General features: G+C 35.8%; 2 protein-coding genes across 8 annotated transcripts; both read left to right on the top strand.

Moving 5' to 3' along the window:
* The first annotated feature begins 2,204 nt into the window (after positions 1-2,204).
* Positions 2,205-12,889, top strand: cept1b (choline/ethanolamine phosphotransferase 1b). 3 transcript variants are annotated; one of them, XM_007547078.2, is made up of 10 exons: positions 2,205-2,423; positions 3,810-4,083; positions 5,284-5,458; positions 5,948-6,095; positions 6,523-6,664; positions 7,748-7,832; positions 8,521-8,652; positions 10,006-10,164; positions 10,927-11,052; positions 11,561-12,889. In XM_007547078.2, the coding sequence occupies exons 2-10, from the start codon at positions 3,896-3,898 to the stop codon at positions 11,675-11,677; spliced, it is 1,272 nt and encodes a 423-aa protein (XP_007547140.1). In that variant the 5' UTR covers positions 2,205-2,423; positions 3,810-3,895; the 3' UTR covers positions 11,678-12,889. The 3 variants fall into 3 exon arrangements, with proteins under 3 accessions (XP_007547140.1, XP_016524445.1, XP_007547139.1); XM_016668959.1 differs by lacking the exon at positions 7,748-7,832 and adding an exon at positions 8,102-8,186 and having other exon boundaries at positions 2,207-2,423; positions 3,840-4,083; XM_007547077.2 differs by lacking the exon at positions 7,748-7,832 and adding an exon at positions 8,102-8,186 and having other exon boundaries at positions 2,207-2,423.
* Positions 12,890-15,957: 3,068 nt separating this feature from the next.
* dram2b (DNA-damage regulated autophagy modulator 2b) lies at positions 15,958-22,834 on the top strand. Of its 5 annotated transcripts, none has more exons than XM_016668958.1 (9): positions 15,962-16,053; positions 16,141-16,205; positions 18,306-18,459; positions 18,579-18,646; positions 18,758-18,897; positions 18,992-19,169; positions 20,258-20,340; positions 20,942-21,034; positions 21,984-22,834. In XM_016668958.1, exons 3-9 carry the CDS (start codon positions 18,329-18,331, stop codon positions 22,101-22,103), a joined length of 813 nt encoding a protein of 270 aa, XP_016524444.1. In that variant the 5' UTR covers positions 15,962-16,053; positions 16,141-16,205; positions 18,306-18,328; the 3' UTR covers positions 22,104-22,834. The 5 variants fall into 5 exon arrangements, with proteins under 5 accessions (XP_007547136.1, XP_016524444.1, XP_007547137.1 ...); XM_007547075.2 differs by having other exon boundaries at positions 18,301-18,459; XM_007547074.2 differs by lacking the exon at positions 16,141-16,205 and having other exon boundaries at positions 15,958-16,053; positions 18,301-18,459.
* Positions 22,835-23,961: the final 1,127 nt, after the last annotated feature.

Below are 23,961 nucleotides of genomic sequence, written 5' to 3'. Positions count from 1 at the left end.
GACAATAAAAGTTTATAGGAGGAACCTGACTCTGGATTTTATTACCGCATAGTTATTCGCCAACTCTTCTCTGTTATTCCCAGTGGAAGAGTACAGCACTTCAGATACATTTTTCTCCATTTTCATGTTATATTTTGTGTATGTTTTCTGATTCAGAAGATGCAGATCTCGCCAGTGCAGTTGGTTGCTGTGATGGTTCTTGTCATCTTTACGACCGGCCATTGTCAACAGAATGACAAGTGAGACAAATATCTTTGATTTTCTGCTTTTGTGCAGATAGTTATTTTGTCTCGAGACAAGCTAAACATACATAAGTTATTTAAGATATTTATACTCATTTCATGAGTCCAAAATCTGTTCTTCAATTTATAGATAAGTGGTTGATTCATGTTCTGATCCATTAACATTTTTACAAGTACCAATGACAAAGTTCATACATAATTGGGTAAAAAGGTCCAATTTAACATCAAAGAACTAAGACTACAATTCTGAATTTTTATGGCATTAAGCCCTCAGATGTCAGCAGCATTTCTTGATTTGTTTTTCTTTTTCAGAATCAACAGTAAATTTTTGTTATGTCTTAAAATAATTTCCACCTATTCCAAAAGTGACATTTGATGCAGGTGGACATACTTCACTTGATTTTGCTTTTATGTAAACAATTAAAATAAACATGGATTTTTAATCCTAGTCTTTCAATTCATTTTTTTAGATTATACCTTGATATGTTTTTGCTTGGGTACCAACAGTTTTTATGTTAATGTAAAAATACGGTTTTGGCACTCACCTAACGTGAATGGGGAGTTTGTAGATTAAACTTGGTTTGGATGGAACTGTGTATTCCTCAAAGGTTTTCTGAGTTGTGAGGCAGTGCACTGACTTGTGTTTGGTCTCCCTGCAGTCGTCGAGCAGTGACTGAACACCAGCTAATGCACGATCGTGGTCGAAACATCCAGAGTCTGAAAAGGCTCATCTGGCTTTCCAGCGCTATGGAGGGTCTTCACACAGCACAGACCCGCTCAGCTGCTGCTGCTACTGCTTTCACCCCTTCAAAGCTCCTGAGCTCCCCTCTGAATCCAGTTCTGATCCCAGCTGGAGAGAACCCCCGGCCTGCTCAGGTCCAGAACATGCTGAGAGACTTCTTTTATCCCCATATGAATCATCTGTTGGTTGAAGAGCCCTAAGACCATGCAAACGCACATAAAAGATAAAATAAAATGTACAGAAAGATTGAGCGTGTCATTTTTTTTGTACAACAGAAAACCTGCAGCACACCAATAAAATCTTCTGTAAGGTGGCCAAGACTTGCATTCAGTCACAGAAATATATAACTGTATGAAATAGACACATTTAATGATCAACTAATTTTTGTGATGATTCATGTAGGTTTCATAAAAAGATGTTGCTTTTAATGAATTTTAATTTATTTTTGTTTGCATAGTAGTTGACAGGGGCTCTCAGCAAACGTTGGTATTTTCAGAGAGAACTGCAATGCACTTCAATCTAGACAAAATTTGAAGATTTGAGGGGTGTTTTGTGGGATATTTTCCAAATTAGATTGTGGAGCTAGTAATTTTAATAATGGGGATTTATTTTAAACCATGCCCCATACACCCTGACAACTGAAAATGATGTATTATCTACTCCCTCTATCATTTTCCATGTGATTGGTTTTTACATTGTTTCAGGACACTGCCTGAAAATGTTAAGTAAAAGAAAATAAATGCTGCTAGGCTTTTTTTTTTTGTCTGGTAAAATAGACACTAAAGTTTAATTTAAATTTGCATTTTTTTATTTTGCTCTGCTAATTTAAGCTAAATGCCTCAAGTACATAATATGTACCACAAGTGCCTATGGTTTTATGTGTCAAATGATTGAATAATAGGAGGAATACTTTAAAACTTACCTGAACAGCAGTGTCAGCACACATTTTAATAATTCCAACAGAGCCCTATTTTTGTGGCATTGTCTTGTAGATGTATAAGTCGTTTGATGGAAATAAGCTAGGGATGTGTTTGTACATTTTCAATTTAATTTACTATTCATTGTGCTTTTATACATATTGCACTAATATAATTTGAGTTTAAAATATTACTGTTATTATTATGATTAGTTGCAGTATGAATGTCTTATACATTTAAAAATGTATTATTATTAGTTGCCTGGGAGATCCAGTTCTGGATAAATTTCTTCCTGACTGAAGTAGATGTCGCGAGATTTCCGTGATGGCTAACGATAACTAGCTCACCGAGCCGACTAGGTGCTGGGACACCGGGTCGTGGACATTTCTCAACAGTTGCAGACGCTGCTCTGGATCATAAACAGTAAATCGGAGCGGACACTACAAGGACAAGCTGGCTGTTGGACTTAAGCTGCATAACTGACCCTTGGACAGTCCGTGGATCTCGTCCTTTAATCGCCAGGTCAGTTGGTGTTAGCATTCGTTAGCTGAATTTGTTTTAGCTTATTAAGCTAGACAGGGCTGCACACCCATCAACACCACTTTCGTAAATAAAAAATGTGCGTACTACACATTTTTTGTTTGAATAAAAATTCAAATTCAAGAATAACTTAAATGGTGGTAGGGAGTATGAATTCGTTGGATTTGGTCCGTTTGAACCAAGCTAACATGCTACTCAAGAAAATGTTTGCTGTCGATGAAAAACTGTCAGCAGTTCGTATTTTGCCGAGAGCTGACAGTTAAATAAGTATATTCTTACTGCATTTAGACGTAAATAAATCGCCTTTGGTTTGTACGATGATAGCAAGCTTTCGGAGTTACTTTGGGTGGAACTCAAAGTGTAATAGTAGAGCAAGCGCAACATGACACGTTGTGTTTTGACTTGTCTGGATGTTCCATTCTGACTTGATTGATTATATCAGTGACGGAGACATGTGACAGTCGAGATTCACAAGGGTCGCTGTGTCCTCCTGTCTCTGAGGACGTTTATGTTTAATAGCAAAGTAGAGGTTGTTTTAATTTAAATAATGTTCCCTCCTCTATGTGCAACGCTGAAGATATTTAAATGAATGCTGGACCGAGGTACTTGAACTTTAATTGTTTAATCTTTAGTTAGATTCTTAATATAAGAATGCAAGGATTGCTGTTTTAACAGAGTACTTGACATTTCTCTCAAACCATAAATAATAATAGTTGGTGAAACCGCTTGAGATACCCTGACTATTTCATAATTTGTTTCCCTAGTTCTTTAGACTTTCTGCATTTTTTTTTTACTATTTTAAAAACCACTTATAAATAACAGTGAATTGTTTAAAAGATTGTTTGAGCTACTTTAAAAACAGAAATGGCAGTGTTTAATTTTTTTCTATAGTCACCTTTCTAGCAAACTAAGACTGAAGTATAGGCTTGGCATTTATTAACTAATTGTTAATTAGTTATAGATATATTAAGGTAACTTTGCCCTTCATTAACTGAACTGGTGAGGACATTTTTAGTTGCATGCTATGTTTTGTTGTTGTTTTCTTTTAAACTAAAGAAACTGAGCTCACGGTTTACTAGTCTCTTCCTGATCAGCAGGTCGCATACTGATTGCTACGAGCATCAAAAGAAAGATAAGCGACATGCTTTTGGTATGTAAATGCATCAACCGACAGCACGTATTTTGATGCATTTTCTGAGTTGAGTAAAAATCCAAAAAAGATTAAAATAATCTTGCAGTTCCTTCATTTTCTGCAAACTCAATTTGAAGACCTGCAGTAGATTTATTTTATTTATGTTATAGTCCTTCTGGAAATATTATCATTTTTAGTAGATTTTTCACAGAAAACCGTTGGTTAATTCTCCCTAGAAATCATCCAGCCACATCGTGGATTTTTAGCCCTCCAGGCAGGACAGTGGCAGAGGCAGAGCCATCAGGGATCACATCAGGGCTCCATGAGCACCGCGGGGCAGCAAGGGGGGGGGCTGCGTACTCGCCGAAGCCTTGCCCGTGACAAGGATCATCGGTCGGGCATGGGCATGGAAGCGGCCTGCTGGCTGTCTCCTGGAGTGCTGCGCAGGCTGATCGAGCTTCCTTCTCCCCCTCTATCCCGGCACCAGCTCAAGAGACTGGAGGAGCATAGGTAAAAACTCTGCATCCTGTCATTGGACAATAAATCTAATCTAATCTAACTCCAATAAGTGGCAGTATGTATTTTACAACTACATAAAATATTTACCAATCATGAAAAAAGTGTTGTTTTAGAAATTTATTTAATTTCCCTTTGGTATCAATTAAGTATTTTTTTTTTTTCATTTTAATAAATTATTTTATTAGGTTTGGTTTATTGTAAAAATATAATGTAATAAAAGATTAATTAAATAGATTATTGAATGTTTTACTATGAAACTTAAGAAATAAAATCTACCATAATTTCATACGTTTGCCTATCACGTCAACGTTTCAGTTTGTTTGTGTGTCATGTTTAATACACATTGCTCTGCTGAACAAATTGAACTGAATATTAATCTTGCAAAAGTGTCATTTTTCGTAAATGTTATGTTTATAATACTTGTAATCATTATTTCGCAATAATTAAGTTGCAAGTTTTCATGCAACAGCTCATCAAATGGAATGTATGTGCCAAGTACTTTATTATTGTTTCTCTTGTTTTTGCATGTTGCACTAAATTAAATGTTTTAGGGCACATAATGATGTTCAGGCTGTACTTAAAACATAATTATATAGAAAGCGTTTGAGAGTAGTTCAACAATGAAACCCAAGACATTTCAGTACAACATGTGTATTGTTCTCAATTACTTTACCTGGTGTTTGCTTTTGTGCTGTAGTGTTTACTCATCCAGTGCGATAATGAGGAGTGATGAGTCTCTTTTGTATAAAAGTTCTGCTTCTTTATACTTACTGTTTGTTTAAAGTAGAACAAGTATGTCAGGTCTGACGTCTGTTTTAAATGATTAACGCAAACCCTTTTCACGACTGTTCCTGCACACAAATTTATAGCTTACAAGATGAATTGGAGTTTTTATGAATTACAAAAAGTAAAAATAATATTTCCCTTAAACACTACAGTACAAAAGGATGATGCTGATAAATATGCATTATTGACTAAGTGTAAGGGGTGTAAACATTAATGTACGTAACTGCAGGATGAGTTATGTTTTGAGGAAAAAAATGGGCCCAATAATGACAAGAATCAACAATCTACAAATGTTAAAACCCAGCTTAGCCGTTGCTACGGTGATTTGATCCTTCTTTCAACTCCATCATTTTTGATTCTAGTTTTGGGAGAAATCTCCACCTGCTTTGTTTTCCGTCCCTGCAGGTACAGCAGTGCTGGACACTCGCTGCTGGAGCCTCTGATGCAGCGCTATTGGGAGTGGTTGGTTGGACAGGTCCCTTCCTGGATTGCCCCCAACCTCATCACCATCATCGGCCTGGCCACCAATGTCTTCACCACCCTTGTTCTTGTCTACTACTGCCCAACTGCCACTGAGCAGGTGGGACAGGACAAATACTTCTAGTCCTTGAACATATTCTTACTACCTAAATGATTCTGGACACTGCTAATAGGAAACTGTTGAAGAGGAAGAGATTAAAATAGTTTAAAATAAATTATTTAACGATATAATCAGCTTATTAAAGTGGTGAGAAAATGTGAATGTGGTTTGACGACGTTATCAATAACAAAGCTGAAAAGTTAATTCTTAATTTAATTAAACGTTTTTTTCTGCAAAGATTGCAGATAATATATTTTTAAGACTAAATGGGCCATCTTGACTGGAAGCTGTGTGTTGGTTTATATTATTTAATGGAGTCTACAGTGCCTTGTAGACTCCATTGGGAAAAATATTCTGTACTGATACGTTTGGTTATTCTAATAGCTTCTGTTTATTATCCTTGGAATAAAATATTCCTTGGGGGGGGGGGGCTTCCTGTAATACAACTCTTAATGATAACTACATTTTTCTGTGTTTGTGTTTCTGCAGGCTCCTCTCTGGGCATACCTAATGTGTGCAGTGGGTCTCTTTATCTACCAGTCATTGGACGCCATTGATGGGAAACAGGCCAGACGCACCAATAGCAGCTCTCCATTGGGCGAGTTGTTTGACCACGGCTGTGATTCCCTCTCTACAGGTGGGTTTTGTTGATGTCTGGCTCTCATCATGTGGAGTTTTGTTTTTGTACTTCTGTCAGCTAACACCTCGGTCTGATGTTGCTGCAGTTTTCTCTGTGGTCATTCATTTATAACACTCTACAATGTATTGGCGTGTGCTTGCAAACGCTCAAATCTCTGTCTTGATTAGAACAGCATGTCTCACAGTGCTGACCTCCCATTACACACACCTCTTTTTGTCTGTGTCACCACTTCTTCTGGAGCCCAGCAGCATAACAGCCTGACCCCCCCCCATCTCTTTATTCTGCCTCTGTACTGCAGAAATACAATAGCAAGGCACAGTTGGTTGTACCTAAAGAAAAAAAACTCTCTGAATGAGCAGAGCCTTTGTCTTGGAAAACCTGTAACCATGTAAACAGTGTCTGTACCTGTGTTTCATCCTTGCAGTGTTTGTTGTACTGGGAACCAGTATAGCAGTGCAGCTGGGCACCAACCCAGACTGGATGTTCTTCTGCTGCTTCGCTGGGATGTTTATGTTCTACTGTGCCCACTGGCAAACATACGTGTCGGGAACGCTACGCTTTGGCATGTGAGTCAAGAAACAATGAACACAAATCTGTTTTGTCTCAGTCTGATTATTTGTCAGTACTGCTGATTTCAGACCAGCCTTTAGTGACGCACAAGCTTGTTTTTTTTTAGCTTTTAAAAAGTCTTGTATATTTCAAGTGCTTTAAAATTAACAAAACAGAACAAACAAATCCCCTTTATTCACACATTATTGTCAGAAATTATATTATTTAAAAATGGTTTCTTTTTGTCACAAATATAAAATTAAGTGCATTGTGCCTTTTTATGTTTTATAAAAGATGGTAATATATATATAGAGAGAGATTAGCTTGAGTATCAGTAATATTGTACACTGACTTTCTAGTTGGATGAAATAGTATGATGGGTCAGTCCTGAGTTGGTTGCCAAGGCAATGTAAGTTTTGCTGTCTATGGGAAATTTTAACATTACTCTATACAATTGGCTGAAGCTAAAGATGTGCTAAACTCAATGGAAAAAGTGCCACTTGTGCTTCTTCTAAAGGCTGAAGCTATAAATTAAATTTTTTTGTAAATGAAAATTGATTCCGAAATAAACCCTTTTTTCTGGAACTTTATTTTGGGTTCTGCTCATTTATAGCTTTTCTTGAGAACGTAGAGGCTGATTATGTGATTGAAAATTTGCCAAAAGCTAATCCACATAATTTCACTGCAAGAACACAAAATCTTACCAAGTATTTTCGCTTTAGTTTGAGCTTAAAACAAGCTCCTATATCTTGATGTAAAATTACTTGTATGTTAGTTTTGTCTTATTAAAGGTGAAGATATTATACACTAGAAACTAGACCAAAATTACTTTTAGATTTTGTGTTTGTGTAGTGTTTAGTATGTCATACTTGGTCTTAAAAGACTATTACTAAAAAGAGACCTTTTGTTGAATAAAAACATGGTTGGAAGAACCCAGGAACAGGTTCTTTGCATTTGTAATCTTGGGCTTACTCCAAGGCTCTGAAGAAGTTATCTAAAAGTGGATCCAGCAGTAATGCTTTGATATTAGTCCTTTCATCAGCCTGTAGCAGTAATGTGTGCAGTCGAGGAGGAGTAAATGTAATGTGTCCTGTGTGTAGATTTGACATAACAGAGCTGCAGCTCTGTCTAGCAGGATTACAGATGTTCACAGCCACTGTTGGTCCCTCCCTGTGGAACGTGATGGTAAACTTCCTGGCTGCTGCCTGCATGGCTTACTGCTGCACTGCCTCCACAATGGCTGCTGTCCTGCATGGAGTCACATTGAGAACAATGATTCATAATCTGTTTCAATTATTTTCTACCTGTACAAAAACTTAAAGTTCAACATGTAGACCCAAACCACTGGCTCCATGTCTGGTAATGTCTTGTGGAGGAAGGCTGCAGGAATTTGATGTGCTGGTAGACTTTTACTAAACTTCACTGTAAATCCTCTGCTTTTTCCTCCCACTCAGCATTGATGTGACTGAGGTGCAAATCTTCATTATAATCATGTATTTGCTGGCCGCCGTGGGAGGATCTGCTTTTTGGCAGTCACTGGTAATTTTGAATGGTTCTAATTCCAATAAATTGACATATTGCATATGATTCTATAATTCTATTGTGGTAATTTTGATAATTTCATCAACATGTAATGCTGCTCTAACATTGTTGTGTTGACTGTTTTATACTAGTAAAAAAAAACAAAAAACAATTCTGATAGCGCTTTTATTATTCTCTAACATTACTCATGACGTCTTCAGTGTGGATGCTATTCTGAACGTGCTTATGACGTACAGAACAACTTTAAGAACCGGACCAGCGTATGTTTTAATCTCTTTGTTTGACCAACTGTAAGTTTCTAAGTTTGCTGTGTGAATCTTTTGATTCCCAGATTCCCGTCCTAAATATCCAGATGAAAATGATTCCGGCCATATGCACTTTATTAGGAGCCATCTTCTCTTGCACAAATTACTTCAGAGTTATATTTACTGGAGGTGTTGGTAAAAATGGATCCACAATAGCTGTAAGTATCAAAACATTTTGGTTCAAAAGTGTCATTGATGTTGCTGTTTGTGGAGCTGGGGGATTAGTTAGTGAATTGTTATAAAGAGTTTACCTCATAAAGTTTTTTCCTGGGTGACTCTTTGTAATCAGATCTCACCTGCTCCCTATGCAAATCCATACAGTCCACATCTCTGTATCAGCTGTGCTGTAAGCCCCATGAACAGACCAATAGTCTGCTGACAGTATATCTCTGTAAAACCGCTGTTCATATTTTGTAATCTGAATGTTATGATTTATAATTGTTGGACTGCTTTCAGATAAATGACACTCACCAAAAAGGCTCCATAGTAAAGCCAAACTTAAGGAAAAAATAGAGCTGAACAAAAGCTACACAGATGGTACAAAGACTGAAGGGTAATTTTAAAATACCCTTGTGACTGTACTGGCAAAACAATAAAACAAAACTCCATCATCTCTTGACTCACTACTTTACTGAGCTGACATAGTAGGGCTGAATAATAAATCAGTACAAAATTGTATATCGCAATAGATGCGTGATCAATAATTTCACTAAAATTCGTCCATATCGTCCTGCCATATGACAGTGAAACGTCATATGTGGCTTAAACATACAAATTTTTAAATATATTTTGAAAGTAATTTGAAGCCAATAAATAGATGCTAGTATTCCCAAATGTCTTCTTTTCCCTTGTGCAGGCTAATCAAGAAGCAGCTTTTTCTATCGTGAGGAAGAAAATGTATGACTAATTCCAAAAAGAAACAAAGAGCAAGGAGCCAAGATTGTAAAAGAATGGATTACAGTTTCAGAGTGACTGCTTTATTTATGATAAATGACTCAACTGGAAAAGGAAGGATTTTACCAGTGTTTACTTAACTATCAATCATAAAGGAGTGTCAACTCTCACACCCAGATTTCTACTACTGGTTTTTTTGTTTTCTATCGGTGCCAGTTGGCCCAAACAGCAGGACTTTTATCTTGTTCTTATTAAAATTCAGAAGATTTAGTTCCACCCATCTCCTGATTTAAGCCAGGTACTTAAGAAGACAATGAGCAGAGCAGGGAGCAAAACAATTCACAGGGAAATAAACTTCGCAGTTGTCTGTATAAAAATGACAGGTGATGCTTTATTTCAGAAAATAATCTGTTTCTAGCTCTGTTCATTTGTGATTGAGTATTCAGGGCACATGCTGGCACCAGCTACATGTCCCTTGTAGCTGGTACCAACTACAGGGCCAATTTTTTATCTTTGTAAAATGAAAGACTGTTCGAAACATAAGATTTTAGGAACTGGTTCTTAGTTCTCCTCTGTATAAATGTACTGACACTGATTTTGTTGTCCTTTGTCCCCAGGGAACCAGCGTCCTCTCTCCTGTCCTACATATTGGTTCAGTTATAATTTTGGCGATGATGATATACAAAAAGTCTGCTGTCCAGCTCTTTGAGAAACATCCATGTCTTTATATCCTGGCGTTTGGCTTTGTATCGGCCAAAATCACAAATAAATTAGTTGTAAGTCTTTTCTTCAGTAGAAATGGAAATCTATGTCACATTTGGCATTTTTGTATGCCATTAAACATCTGACATTTTTAGTACACCAGACATATTTATTCAAAGCAATAATTATAATTTTCAAGACTAAACGGGATAAATGCAGGAATCATAATTAATGCACCACTGTAGTCATATTGTGAATTGTTCAATCTGACCTTTATCTGAAGTTTTAACTTTTAAGACCCGTAGAGGAAGGCTCAACCAGCATACAAAAATCTCTTTTTTGAAGAAATTTGATAAATGACATTTTGATTTAATCATGATCCTGGACTTCCACTTCATGGTGTTTAACTCATTTTTGTGCACAACCCCGTTGACATATTAGACTCATGTAAAAGATGAAAGACTCTTTGAGTTTACACTTTTAAAAATAAAATTATCTAAGTTTGTAATTTCTATACACCAAGAGTGGATTTTGGTCAAATTATCTGCCGATTAAACTTTGTTAGCAGCATAATCTTTGAGTATCATTTATTTGTACCTAAGCTCAAATTTTTAGTTGTTAGAAAGAAAATGTACAAAGTGCTAAATATAAATCATTAAGTCAAATTATTTACATTCAGTTATCATAGCCAACGGGGATAAACAAAGCTGTTCTCACTCATGAGACTTCCTGTGGCCAGTGCTGATGTTCCTTCCTAAAAATTTTGTTGTGTTTTTAGAGATTGCACAATCTTCTATTTGATTTTTGATGTGATCTACATATTTGTCTCTTCACAGGTAGCACATATGACAAAAAGTGAGATGCATCTCCATGATTTAGCCTTCTTGGGGCCAGGATTACTGTTTCTCGATCAGTATTTCAATAGTTTTATTGATGAGTACCTGGTACTCTGGATTGCACTGGTAAGTACATGCTTGATGCTGACTGGTGTATTTCAACAAGTTAAAACAGTGGTTCCCAAAGTGTGGGGCGCGTCCCCTAGTGGTGGTGCAGTGCCATTGCAGGGGGTGTGCGATGAATGGAAGAAAAAAGAAAATCTTTGGGAACCACTGAGTTAAAACATGTTTTGTAAGGTTGCTTAAATTGTGATGTTTGTAGATTCCTTATCAGTTACAATTCCTCAATGAGTCCTGATTGTGTTTGAAATCCTTTTCAACCAGTAGCGGTGTACTTGTTTTGTTTTTGTTGTTTTTTTTCCAAACTTCTAAGCTTTCTTTTCCCCCACATATGCATCTTAGGTCAACATTATATGATTTGCAGAAAACTTTGCAAACAGTTTAATAATCATATTTTAATTTCTGAAGTGGTTGAAGTTTCGTCTTGAGTTTTCTGATTATATTGTGCCTTACCTGTGTCTGTAACTTTGCTTTTTCAGTCTTAAAATGGTAACCTTTCTCTTGTCTTTTGCAGATCATTTCCCTGTTTGATCTGGTGCGCTACTGTGTCAGTGTTTGCAACCAGATTGCCTGCCATCTTCACATTTTTGTTTTCAAAATCAAGCCTTCGCTTAGTCCTCAGTCCAGCTAATCACTGAGGGGACGCCAGCCGTTACTGACTCTGTCCCTTCCACTTAGTCGCACTCATCTTCTCTTCCCTCAGTTTTACTCCTAAAGAGGCAGGAGTCGATGTGGTGTAAAGTATGTGCTTCTGCCAACTGAATGTGAGGACAAATATTATACAATAGGATACTGGAATATTACTGTCATTTTTTCTTTTCTATGTTTTTTTCCACCAATACAGAATTGAATTTCTGACAAATTCATGGTTACAATGAGCAAATGTTTCAGAGGAGTACAGGTGCTACTCGGTGCGTCCAAGGAGAGAAACGTACATGTGTTTTAACTGTATAAGTGCAAGAAAATGTACAAGGAATGAATCAAGGTTTTTGCTTTTCATGATAAGGATTTTTGTAATATTTGCCTAACTTTAACTTTTGCTATTGTAAATAGGAAACTGTTATAGTGTGCTTCTCTTAAGTTAAAAGTCCTGCTACAACACATATAAATATATAAATACACACACACATATATATATATATATATATACACATATATATATATATATATATATATAAATTTCATGTATTGGATTTTTAAAACAACTTCATCTTCTGCACATGAATCAAAGCTGTGCTGCTATTTTGTATCAGCAAAATATGTTTTTGGAGGAAACGGCAGCAACTTTATTATGTAACGTATCAGAATGTCCTTTTTTCTTTCTTTTTTTTTTGTACTTCAAAAATATTCACTGCCAGTCCATTCTCGCTTTAATCTGTTATTTCGTTTTACTTTCTGCATTACTGGGTTAGTCAATGAAAAGGTTTTCTTTTTGTTTTTTGGTTACAAAAAGAAACATTTTTACAAGTGGGAAAGGAGAACTATTGAGTTGGAGGACTCTGTAATGGCATTTATAGTTTTGCAGGTGTATGTGAGAGGCCTGAGAGACTAATAGTGGCCTTTGATCGCAACAGTAAATTCATGGTAGTAATTTCACACAATAGGATACTGTGTGATACTGTTTTCATTTTAGTTTTGATAACTAAAATGAAAACTTGTTTCAGTCCTGTTACGGTTCACCGGCTGTCGCATCCACCCCGCCCAAAAAGAAATCCCATGAAAAGACCAAATCATACCTGCACATCTCACTTTTATCGCCTATTCTTACTAAGATGTTTGCACCAACTTGGTATGTAACGGTGTGTGGTACATTATTTTGATTAAAATTTTTCTAATTTTCTAAGCTGCTTGTTCTTCTATTTTACCCCCCAATTTTGTTTCCCTTACTATTTTTGCTTAGATTCAGATGTAAGTTGGGATTAAAATAACCAAGGCTGTTAATTCATAGCAACATCAGAACAAAACGATGCAAAATTAATGACACCAAATTGTGACTTTTATTTGAAAATCCTTCTCAGATCATCTGATGGGTTTTTGCTTCTTTTTTTTTCTCTCTCTCTCTTTTTTCTCAACATCTCTTCACAGGAGAGTGGAGAAGAAAAACCCACACACTCACCAGACTGATGAATGAACACAGTGTAGCTGCCTGACTGAATCCTCCCTATGAGCTGTGTCTAATATTGATCTCACTGTTTTCCCCCAAACACATATCTGCTCTAACAGAACAGGTGCACACGTGAATGAATGCGCAGGAGATGAGGTGTAAAAACAAGCTCCTGGGTTTTTCTTCTTTTTTTTTTTTTTTTTTGTGATGATCAAGTTTATTAAAACCCCGTCTATTCTGTGTGTGGCTGCTGCTGATCGCTCACCTCAGACTGACGCCGTGTTTAAGATTGCTGCTGCTGGAGAGGGTTTCCATTGATGGTCTGGATTCATGCAGACCCGGTTATAATTTCCTGCTTATGCATTTTGTGCCTGTTAATGTTTGTTTCTTTTTCGGAGTCTGTTTCTAGGACTCTACAGTTTTCTTTACCATCAGTAATGCCAAGTGTTGAGTCTCAAAAAATGTGCAGTATCTCAGTTAACATTAACCGATTTCAGGACAGTCGTGGTGTTTAATCATTCAGATATCTGAATATATCTTTACATAAGTGTTGAAAGACCAGATCAGTTTTTTTTCCCTTTTATTACATTTACTTGAAAAATGATTATCTGAAAATAAAAACTTTAATTCGGAAGAATGTTTAATGGGTTTTGGCACTATACATAAAAAAAAATCTTGCTTCTACCAGTCTTTTGTTTTGCACAAGCATGTCATATATGCCAAATCTCAGATTTTTGACACATTTTAAAACAATCCAGTTTGAAATTAAAATGTTGGGATTTAATTGGAATTTTGTAGAAAAATATTTTTGAGTAACTGTTTTTAATAAAAGACTGAATAGAAAAATTGTTAGATTTCTTTCCAACACCTGAAGAATAATGCAAAAAAATTGAATTGGTAGAAAAATTACTTTGACAAAATCCAATATTTTAGGATTATGGTTCCCAACCTCCCCACCCCACCCCATTGTAAATCAGGTAAAAAGAAAGGGAGAGGTTTTATATGTCAAAAACGCTTACTGAACATTTACCAGTTACAATTCCCAAAGCTTTCTTTGTCTTCAAATTGAACAAAGTTGCATTTCAAAGTTTTCTGAATGGGATGCCTAAAAGACTTGAGCTTTGTAATAAAATTAAAACAATCTAGAGGGATTTGGGTGATCTAGGTCGTCAAAAGAACATGGCGGAGGGCTCCACTTTGCAGATTTGGTATGAAATACAAGGTACATTTAAGAAAAATCATAGAATGTCATTTTCCTATCTTTATTTCTGGTTCTCTCAGTGTTCTAGGACAAAATAAGGAATGATCTGGTTCCTCAGTATGCATGTTGTAGTATTCCACTGTACAGTTTATATCTGGAGAGGCTTTGTATGACTTCTACCTGAAAACTCAGCTGAACAACTTTTCATAATGACTCTGTGAGGTACACCACCATCGCTGCAGCTTGTGTGCTTATAGTTCCTGGCATCAGGTCCACTCTCATCTGTGAAGTTAAAAAAAAATGCCTTAATGAACTCATTCGTTTTCTATTACTTTGTACAAATTGAAGCCTTTCTCGATGAGCGCGTTGTCACTGTGTGCGCGTGCTCTCGGAGGCTTGAGGAAAAGTTTGTCTTCTGTTGGCCAGAATGCCAAGCTCAGGTATTTCACCAGTGTGCGCCACAGTGTGTTGGATCACCTGACAATCTCTGCTTCATCTAACAATGCAAATAAATTTCATATTCCCACCTAAAAACATGGTTCTGATTGTGTCTTACTGGAAATATATGCTTTGCTGGGTTTTTTTTTTTATTGCCATCGACTTGTTGCATGAAGAAAGTTTTCCTCTTGGGCATACGAATAGTCTTATTTATAAAAGAAAGATGAAACTTGAATGACAGTTCTTTTTGTAGAGTTTTAAAAGTTTCTTTTTGACTGACCAGAGGTGGTGATTGTGGTTCAATCAAAGTCCCATTCTGCTTCAACTATTTAATGATTTTTGGCAACACAAAGATTCATTTCTTTTTCATTTTGAAAAAATGAAAGCAGTGGGTTTCTTTTTCTTTCAAAATTAGAGGAAAGAAGTAGGGAAGAAAAGCCAAAGTGTGATTATATGTAAATGTCTAATTAAACTGGAGAGCTTGCTGCTGCACCTTGCTGTTTTACAGGGAAAATTGTGCATAATTGGGAGATATCTGTTGAAACAAACTTTACTTAGGTGGGTTATTTATTATTAGTTCACCTGTCACTAAAGTGAAAATTTGAAAACTAAGAGAAAGTAAATACTTAGAAGGGACAATATAAACACGTATTTGCAGTGTTTGTTAACTGTTATTAATTTGGAGTTAATAACACAAATTAACGCCAAATTCTTAAATTGCCTTTGGTTCATAAATTTTTTTCAAGGCTATGGTTATCTCTGCTGCTTGAGTACATAGTGCAATTTTTTTTTCTTCGCTTAACATTCCTTTAAAATGCTAGTTCTCTGTGAACAGTCATTTTTATTGGGAATGTCATTTTATGGTTTACACAACTTATTTTTTGATATCAGTCCCTGCCTCCTTCACAACTCCTGAAGTCAGTAATCATTCCCACAATAGCAACGTTTCACAATTGTCTAAATGAATAAAACTACATGCTAGAATTTAAAATACATGTCAATCAGTGTGCAACAAATTTATAAAACAAAATTGTCTTATTGAAAATGACTAAACCTATCTCCCCAGTGGTACTAAAATTTGAGATGGGCTCTAATTTACATTTTTCTGAGCTAATTAATTAATTAGGAACCTATTTGTTACTGAACTTTTAAGCTCAGCACTGCCTGCCAGGCAGCGCACAGGACAAAACAAAATTCCACTTGAATATTTATGTGCGCATGCGTAGCTCACCAAGGAGGAAGCAGGCGGCCGACGCTGCGTGAGGTATTTTCAAAGCTTAAACAGATGCTTTACATTTGAAGGACTATAATTAATAGATAAAGAAAATCTGAACCCCTATTTTGTTTTCAGGATAGTCTTTTCCATTTTGCTGTTGCAACACAGGAAGGTTATGTTCGCTGGAAGACTGAAATAACGTGAGTTTCATTATTTCTACAGAGGCGGTACCGAATACAGGAACTTTTCTCTACAATTATGTGACATTTAAGAACGTTGACTTACAAGAAAATGCATAATATGTAGTTAACTTAAAATATTAACATATGATACACTACACAGTAAATTTTGTAACATAGTGGGCAATCGTTTGTTAGAATTAAATGAAAACAGCAAAACTAATCTTATTTCGCCCAAGGAAGTATTTTAATAGTTTAAAAACATCCGCATTTTTGTTAGTTAAAGTGATAAGTTGGTTTAATGTGCTTTCTCTCGATTTTCTTCACAGTATATCTATGTTTTGTAAAGTTATAAAGCCGCCTTTATTTGCAATGTTTAAGTATATGCGTTTATAGCCTCGTTTTGTGATACTTTAATAAAAAAAATGTTTATTTTCGTGAGAACGGGGAAGTGAAACCTGACACTTAAATGCATGTTGTCCTTCGAGTTTAACTCATTTCTGTTACAGTCTCAAACAAAATTAAAAAAATTACCTTGTGACTGAAAGTCAGGTGATTTGTTTTTTGTAGGTTCAAAATAGCACTTTGATATAGCAAGATTTTAAGTTTTGCTTTCACTCTAGATTTTTAGTTGATCAGATAAGCTGAAAAGCTATTGTCCAATGTGACTCATTGTATTCCTCTTTAAGCCCCTATTTTAACCCCAAACAAGTTATAATTTAAAAGAAACGAAAGTAGGAGCCAGTACCTTTAAATTCTTGAGAAAAACAGGAAATTAACATTTCCACTATCTGATAAGACATCTTTCACATTACCTGAGAGAGATGTCTCTCAGGTAATGTGAGACACATTACCTGCGATATACATATATATGTATGTAAAATATACACTTTTCAAAAAATAAAGGGAACACTCAAATAACACATCCTAGATCTGAATGAATGAAATATTCTCATTGAATACTTTGTTCTGTACAAAGTTGAATGTGCTGACAACAAAATCACACAAAAATCATCAATGGAAATCAAATTTATTAACCAATGGAGGCCTGGATTTGGAGCCACACACAAAATTAAAGTGAAATGTTCCCTTTATTTTTTTTGAGCAGTATATATTTTATATATAAAAAAATGTATAATATTTTTTTATATTTATATAAAAAAAATAAATATATTTTATTTATATTGCAAAATAAATTACAATATAAATAAAATAAAAATTGTAGAGTCTACCAGGTTACACAGTAAAAACGATTAAGAACAAGCCATTGGAAAAGAATAAACACCAGATAACAGTGCATCAAGTTTAATATAGATGGTAAGAATTACACCCCAGTAACAATATCAAACTGCAAAATTTTCCTATTTTTTTTTTTTCCACTTGACTAAAATTCAGTCACTAAGCTGTCCTTTCTGGGTTCCTCGTTCTGTCTACTGTACATTCAGAATCAGAATCAACTTTGTCGGCACAGATTGTGTGCATAAAGAAGGAATTTGACTTTCTCACTCACACAACATACAGTGAATAAATATAAACATATACATTTTAGAGAAAATAACATGAGGAACAAACTGAACAATGCGTACATTGATGCATGTACTGCCATTGTTTTATAAGAAGAAGCAAAAAAGAAAAGCGGGTTGTGTTTGTGCAAATGTGCTCGTTTTGTTTCACAGCAGAGTTGTGAAACTGATCATTTAGTTTTTTAGAGCCTGGGGGAAGAAACTGTTTCTGTGGCAGCTGGTTTTTTATAAACAAGTTCCCAAGAATGAAGGAAGTCAAGATTTGAACTGTTTTAAAAGTAGACTAAGACTCTCCCTCTTTGCTGTTTTTTTGTTTTTGTTTTTGTTTGTTTTTTTGTTTGCTGTTTTTTCATAATAGGATTTACTAATCGAAACTGTGTTTTAACGAATCTAAAATAGACGTGTCTAGAGCTATATTTTATTATAGATCTTACATTCTGTACAACATGGTGCCTATCACTTCTTATTGACTGGAAATGGTGATAAATATTTGTGCTGCCCCCTCAGACAGTGACACCCTGGGCAGTGAGCTGTATCATCCATATTAAAAAAAACAACCCTAATGATGGTATTAATGATCGTGTTTCTCGCAGCGCAGTGTGAAGAAGCTGTAAGGACACCATGTGGTGGTTCCAGCAGGGTCTCTGCCTCCTGCCCGCTGCTCTGGTCGTTTGGACGGTGGCGTCCTTCGTCTTCGCCTACATCACAGCGGTGGTGCTGAGACATGTGGATGCTGTGGTGCCTTACATCAGGTCAGAACTGGAAGAATGTCTTGGGTCTTCATACCCAATATGTTGAGTCATATAACAGAAAACAAAAAAGTCAAAGTGATTTAAAATAATATGTATTTTTTTTTTCTTCTTTCTTGCAGTGACACAGGAACATTGGCACCGGAGAGGTGTGTGTTCGGGATCATGATGGATGTTTCAGCTTTCTTAGGTAAAACTATGTGGATCTGCACTCTCATTCTTTATTGTAAGAGGGACCTACACAACAGTAGATGTTTTTTTTTTAAACATTCCTCCCACTCTGTGTGAATGCCGTTTGCAGGCATTGCCACGGTGTATGTGCGTTACAAGCAGGTGGAGGCTCTTCACGATGACGAGGTCAAACTCCAAAGACTGAACTGCTTTGGGCTAGTCCTCGGCTGGATGAGCTCCTTTGGGATGTGTGTGGTGGCCAACTTCCAGGTGAGAGTTGCTGTCCTGGGATCAGTTTGAGCTCTTTGAATATCTGAAATATGGAATGGGTCAGTTAAAGATTTATGCACGCCTCTCTGAGCAGAAGACCACCATTTTCTCCATGCACCTGGTGGGGGCGGTGTTGACATTTGGTGTCGGAGCGCTCTACATCCTGGTTCAGACGCTGCTGTCGCATTACATGCAGCCTCACATCCACAGCAAGACCACGTTTGTGGTTCGCCTCACCATCCTGGTCTGGACCCTGGGCAGCATCATCAGCAGTATCCTTAATTTCCCTCTGACAGTTCTGAAGCACATATGTAGCAATCACATGAAAGAGGAAATATGATACAAATTTTTCACTAGATGACAGAAATTCCCTTGGCCTTAATGAAATATCTGTGGCATGGTTTAGTTGGAATCCATTAAGATTCCAGAACAAGAACCTGTTGTGTAGCTTCTCTTTGAAGTTGATTCTTTCGCAACTCATTTTAGGGACACAAAAATCAAGCTTTTACTGTCTTTCTTAGCCTTTTGTTTCAATTGCAAGTGTAGTATGAAGTTATTATCACACTTTTGGACAAAATAATATGAAAGTTATGTGTGAAACTGACCAACATTATTAAAACATGAAGCCAAAGCTGTAGTCTTGGAGTAATTGACCAAAGTTGCAAGATCAATTAAAACAGACTTGCATCTTACTTCCTCCTTCACTGACTGCTGATCCATTGCTCAGGCATTTTATTTCTCTTTTAAAAGTTAACTTTCAGGACTGTTGATTTTTTTTATGCTATTAATGGTGAATTCAGGGACAGTAGAAATTGATCATCTGAAATTTTGCCTCCTTTCCAATGTACAAAAAATGATGGAAACACCGATGAGGCATTTCTTGTGTGATAGTGATTTCTGATTTTTCTTCAGAGATTCCAATTTGTTCTTGATACAAAAACACATAAAAATAAAAAATAAGATTGTAACTTTAAGTCAAACGACAAATGAAAGTCAAGATTATCTCAATTGTCTTATCAAAAACCAAAAAGGTCAATGGAAGTACACATTCAGGTTTGATGTATTTTTAGACTGAAAATCTGTGGGAATTTTTCAATCTATAAATTTTGATGCATTTAATAAGTAGGTAAAAACAAACTGATTTCTCAGTATTTGACCTTCCAACCACCTACCAGTTCTGCTCAATGGAAAACTGACTGTGAGTTCTCATAAATTGATTGAATCAAATAAAAACATTCTTTGAAGTTGGTTAGAAGTAATAACGAGGGAACTGTGTCTCTCAAAACGAAAGAAACAACAGATGTTTTACCTGAAGATCTGAATTGCTCATTTCGAGTTGTTATCCTTAACAGTCGGTCAGTGTTTGTATCATCAGTCATCATGTACACCGTTCTGTCAGGAGTAGATGTACCCCGTAAGCTACACTGGCTCCCAGGAGAACCGGTCAGTTGGCATCAGCATCCTTTGTATTTATTATATCTTTTACATCCATGCAGTTCAGATTTTGGTACTGAAGCTAAAGTGATTATTTACAGATACTAATCAGTCTCTCCAGTTTTTCGCGGTTCTGCGATCACGAAAATTCACACAAAATCAGCAGATTCCTGGATTTGCATTTTGAGTTTATTGCAAATTTTCCACAAAAATGATTAAAAACATTTGGTTGAAGTGACTACTAACTCCCACCTGCAGGTGGCAGTATTTCTTACTTCTACTACCTTCTACCTCAGCCTCACTTGATGTCAGTCAAATAACAAAAAGCTACATTTACCATAATACATAAATACAAATATCGCAAAATATCTTGCAGATATTTCTGAAGTAGCACCACAAAATCAGAGATTACGATTGCAAAAAAATCACAAAAACAATCGGGAAATACTGGAGGGACTGACGAATGTTCAAACACAAACAGATAAACCTGTGGCTTAAACCAGAGCAAAAACTAAATCTAATCTAATGTTTAATGTCTCCATACCAGATAAAATGGAACACAAAATGATGTAGATTTTGTTGCATTAATGTTTGTGTTGTCGTCTTCCAGGGCTACGTGCCGCATATGGTCAGCACGGTGTCTGAGTGGTTCCTGGCCTTTTCCTTCATCAGCTTCTTCCTCACTTACATCAGAGATTTTCAGGTAGTTGTTCCTGCTGTTTTACACCACAGTGCTGAGTATGTGAAATTATTACAACAGAATTACATCTGACTGTTGCAGAAACTCCAGTTCAAGTTTAGAGCTGCAGCTAAACTATATTTTCAAACTCTGTGTCAACATTCAAGAAAAAAAACAGAGAAAAATATGGCATTCAAAAGTATCTATTTTTTCCAGTAGCAGCAATGATGTTCTTAGTTAGCTAAAAGCAAAACCATAAGATACACTTTTCAACACAGACACATCCTGTCTTGATTACATTACATATTCAGTTAACGTGATCATAGGAATTTAAACATAAAAATATAATTAGTTTTATTTTAACAAAGCATAGTACTTTATAAAGAACCAATAATAAACTCACTCAATAACAAATTTTAATTAGATTTTTTTTTAAACTTTTTTATACACATATATGTATTAAAAAGAGCATAAATGTTTTTTTGTTTTTTTTAATAAAAGCAAATAAGATAATTCAACATCTAATCATTAGGAATTGTAGACCATCTGTGGAGAGATTTTATATGTGGACTAAACCTGATGTAAATCTGAACTGTTCTGCTTCCTGCTGGGTGTTGGGAGAATGACACTCATGTAAACCTCTGGTTTTATAAAAAAAATAATAATAATAAGCTTGTGGACACACACCACTTGTTCCTGTCTCCTGATGTGTCATAAGACTAGCACAATTAAAAAACATGAAGCATAATTGTGAATACTAATTTTAAAATGCAACTCAGCGTTTGCGCTGTGGATTCATAAAAAAAAGCTGAGGGCAGAAGAAAAAAACTCATTGTGTCAAATGTTTTATATATCAAGCTGGGACAAGCAGGAACAAAGGGGGCACTGTTGTCTGCTGTAAACTGATAAAATGTGCCATTTAATCTCTTGTTTCACAATCTGACCATCTCTTATTTTTCATTCTTTTCTTTAGAAAATAAACTTGCGAGCAGTAGCGGTTTTGCAGAGCAGCCATCTGTATGACGGGAATATTCCACCTTCTCGTCAGAACAGACCGTCCGAAACTTCTCCGCTGCTGGCTGGAACAACGTGACACAAAGTGCAGCTGTAGCCGAGTCTGCTTCAGATTTGTTTGCTTGTCCTTAGCAAATTTGAAGTTTTTTCATAAAGAATATGCAGAGACTTTTAAGGGTCAGAGCACCATGACATCTCCTCTGTCTTATTGTACTGTATATAGTCCGATACTGAGATTCTGAAGCAATCCGACTCAAAGGTTTGTCTCACCTGCTGTAATCTGCAGAGGGCTGCGTTAAGTTTGAGCTGCTCACACCATAAGAAGGTCTTTGTATTGTTTTTCATATGAGATCTCCAAATGGTTACGATAACTAAAACCTGTGGAACCAAACAAGCAAGTTGTTTTTATTATTTGTTCTTCACTAAACTGACGATAATGCAGATATTTATTCAGTTGCACTATAATCAACATATCTGTACCATGATGCAAAGCAGCGCTTTCCTAACTGATTACTTAGCTTACATTTTAAATGCATAGTATTAAACTGTTAGTCATTTAACAACAGTTATTAAATGTTGTCTTAGACCCTGTTGTAATCCATAACTGGCCTGGCAAAACTATATCAAAACGTATTCATGGATTTCTTACATTTTTAATCAATATATATAAATTCTTTTTGGTCTATGTTGTGTTTTTTTGTTTGTTTTTTGCTTATCTGAGCACACACTTTATTAATTTAGGGGCTAATGGTATTCTAACATTTACATACCAGCTGTCAGTGAGCATGAATAAATGTTTTATTTGTACTGTAATGCTAGTGGGATATGACTCCTTTTTATGATATATTTAGCACTGATCACATTTTTTTGCACTTGTGGTAAAGACACATTTTAATCAACAGTCTGTATATGCATGCTTGTACAAGTACCATGCATCATAGTTAACCTCAGTCTGACAGGGTTATGCTGCAAAGCTAAAATAACAGTGCAAATCACTTCAGCTTTGAAGTTGAAGGCAACTTCAAAATTAATCCTGAGGTTTATTTATTTTTTTTAAAGAAAATAAGTTATTTATTTACTCTGCAAACTAGAACAACTTTGATATCTGAAATATTGGCTGGAATTTAAGGTTCTGATGCCCTATGAACATGATTAGGTCTGTACCTCTTGACCTGAAAATTTAGGTGTTAGGTTAAAAACAACTGAGTTTAATGAGAAAAATATGATGCAAAAATCACAATTTTAAAGTAAAATATACTGGAATCCAGCTGGTCACATATGTATATGCAACATTTTAATTTGCACTACCATCAAATCATTTATGGACACTATTTAGAGTAATGCATTATGCTATAAACAGAAGGATAACACACAATGGAAACAAGTAAAATAAATTCATACTCCAGAACTAAAATAATGCCACACAAAAGAAAGCTGAACATCCTTTTTTATTTTGTCATAAAACGATTACATTTCTAATGCAGTTTAAATATTTGTTTCAGCTGTGATAATTTTCAGTTTTAAAATGCAGAACTTGTTTGGCGGACAGATTTCAACTTAAAAATATATCCTCCACTCACACCTTGTCCCAAAACTCAGCAGCAATAATCTAATATATATTACAGTATATTTCTTTTAAAGTCACAACATCCAATAACCACTCTGAATCTGGAGAGGCAGCTTTGTAAAACACATAGAATTAAAATGCTCCCCTCTTTTAACTGTGTGGTAACTTAGAGTAACGTTTTGCCATAACTGCCTCCGTTCAAAAGGGGAACAGAAAGTATCAGATGTGTGCTCTCCAGAATAACTCATCCAGACAAACTCATAAACTTACCGTTTACACTCTTCAAGTAAGAACCAGAGCAGTGGGGCTCTTCACCATATTTACTGAAGTTAATTTTACATTTAAAGCTCTGTCTTAATTACACACAAAA

Source organism: Poecilia formosa, unplaced genomic scaffold, assembly GCF_000485575.1.
Source record: "Poecilia formosa unplaced genomic scaffold, Poecilia_formosa-5.1.2 Scaffold18, whole genome shotgun sequence".
Lineage (NCBI taxonomy): Eukaryota > Metazoa > Chordata > Actinopteri > Cyprinodontiformes > Poeciliidae > Poecilia > Poecilia formosa.
This window is presented reverse-complemented; position numbering and strand designations above follow the sequence as displayed.

Excerpts from the sequence above, each read along its gene's own strand:
- dram2b (XM_007547074.2), top strand. The coding sequence starts at position 18,329 with ATGTGGTGGTTCCAGCAGGGTCTCTGCCTCCTGCCCGCTGCTCTGGTC. Across the intron at positions 19,170-20,257 it reads CCTGGGCAGCATCATCAGCA|TGTTTGTATCATCAGTCATC; the intron begins GTATCCTTAATT and ends ACAGTCGGTCAG. Across the intron at positions 21,035-21,983 it reads CTTACATCAGAGATTTTCAG|AAAATAAACTTGCGAGCAGT; the intron begins GTAGTTGTTCCT and ends TCTTTTCTTTAG.
- cept1b (XM_007547078.2), top strand. The coding sequence starts at position 3,896 with ATGAGCACCGCGGGGCAGCAAGGGGGGGGGCTGCGTACTCGCCGAAGC. Across the intron at positions 7,833-8,520 it reads CCTCCCTGTGGAACGTGATG|ATTCCCGTCCTAAATATCCA; the intron begins GTAAACTTCCTG and ends TTTGATTCCCAG. Across the intron at positions 10,165-10,926 it reads AAATCACAAATAAATTAGTT|GTAGCACATATGACAAAAAG; the intron begins GTAAGTCTTTTC and ends GTCTCTTCACAG.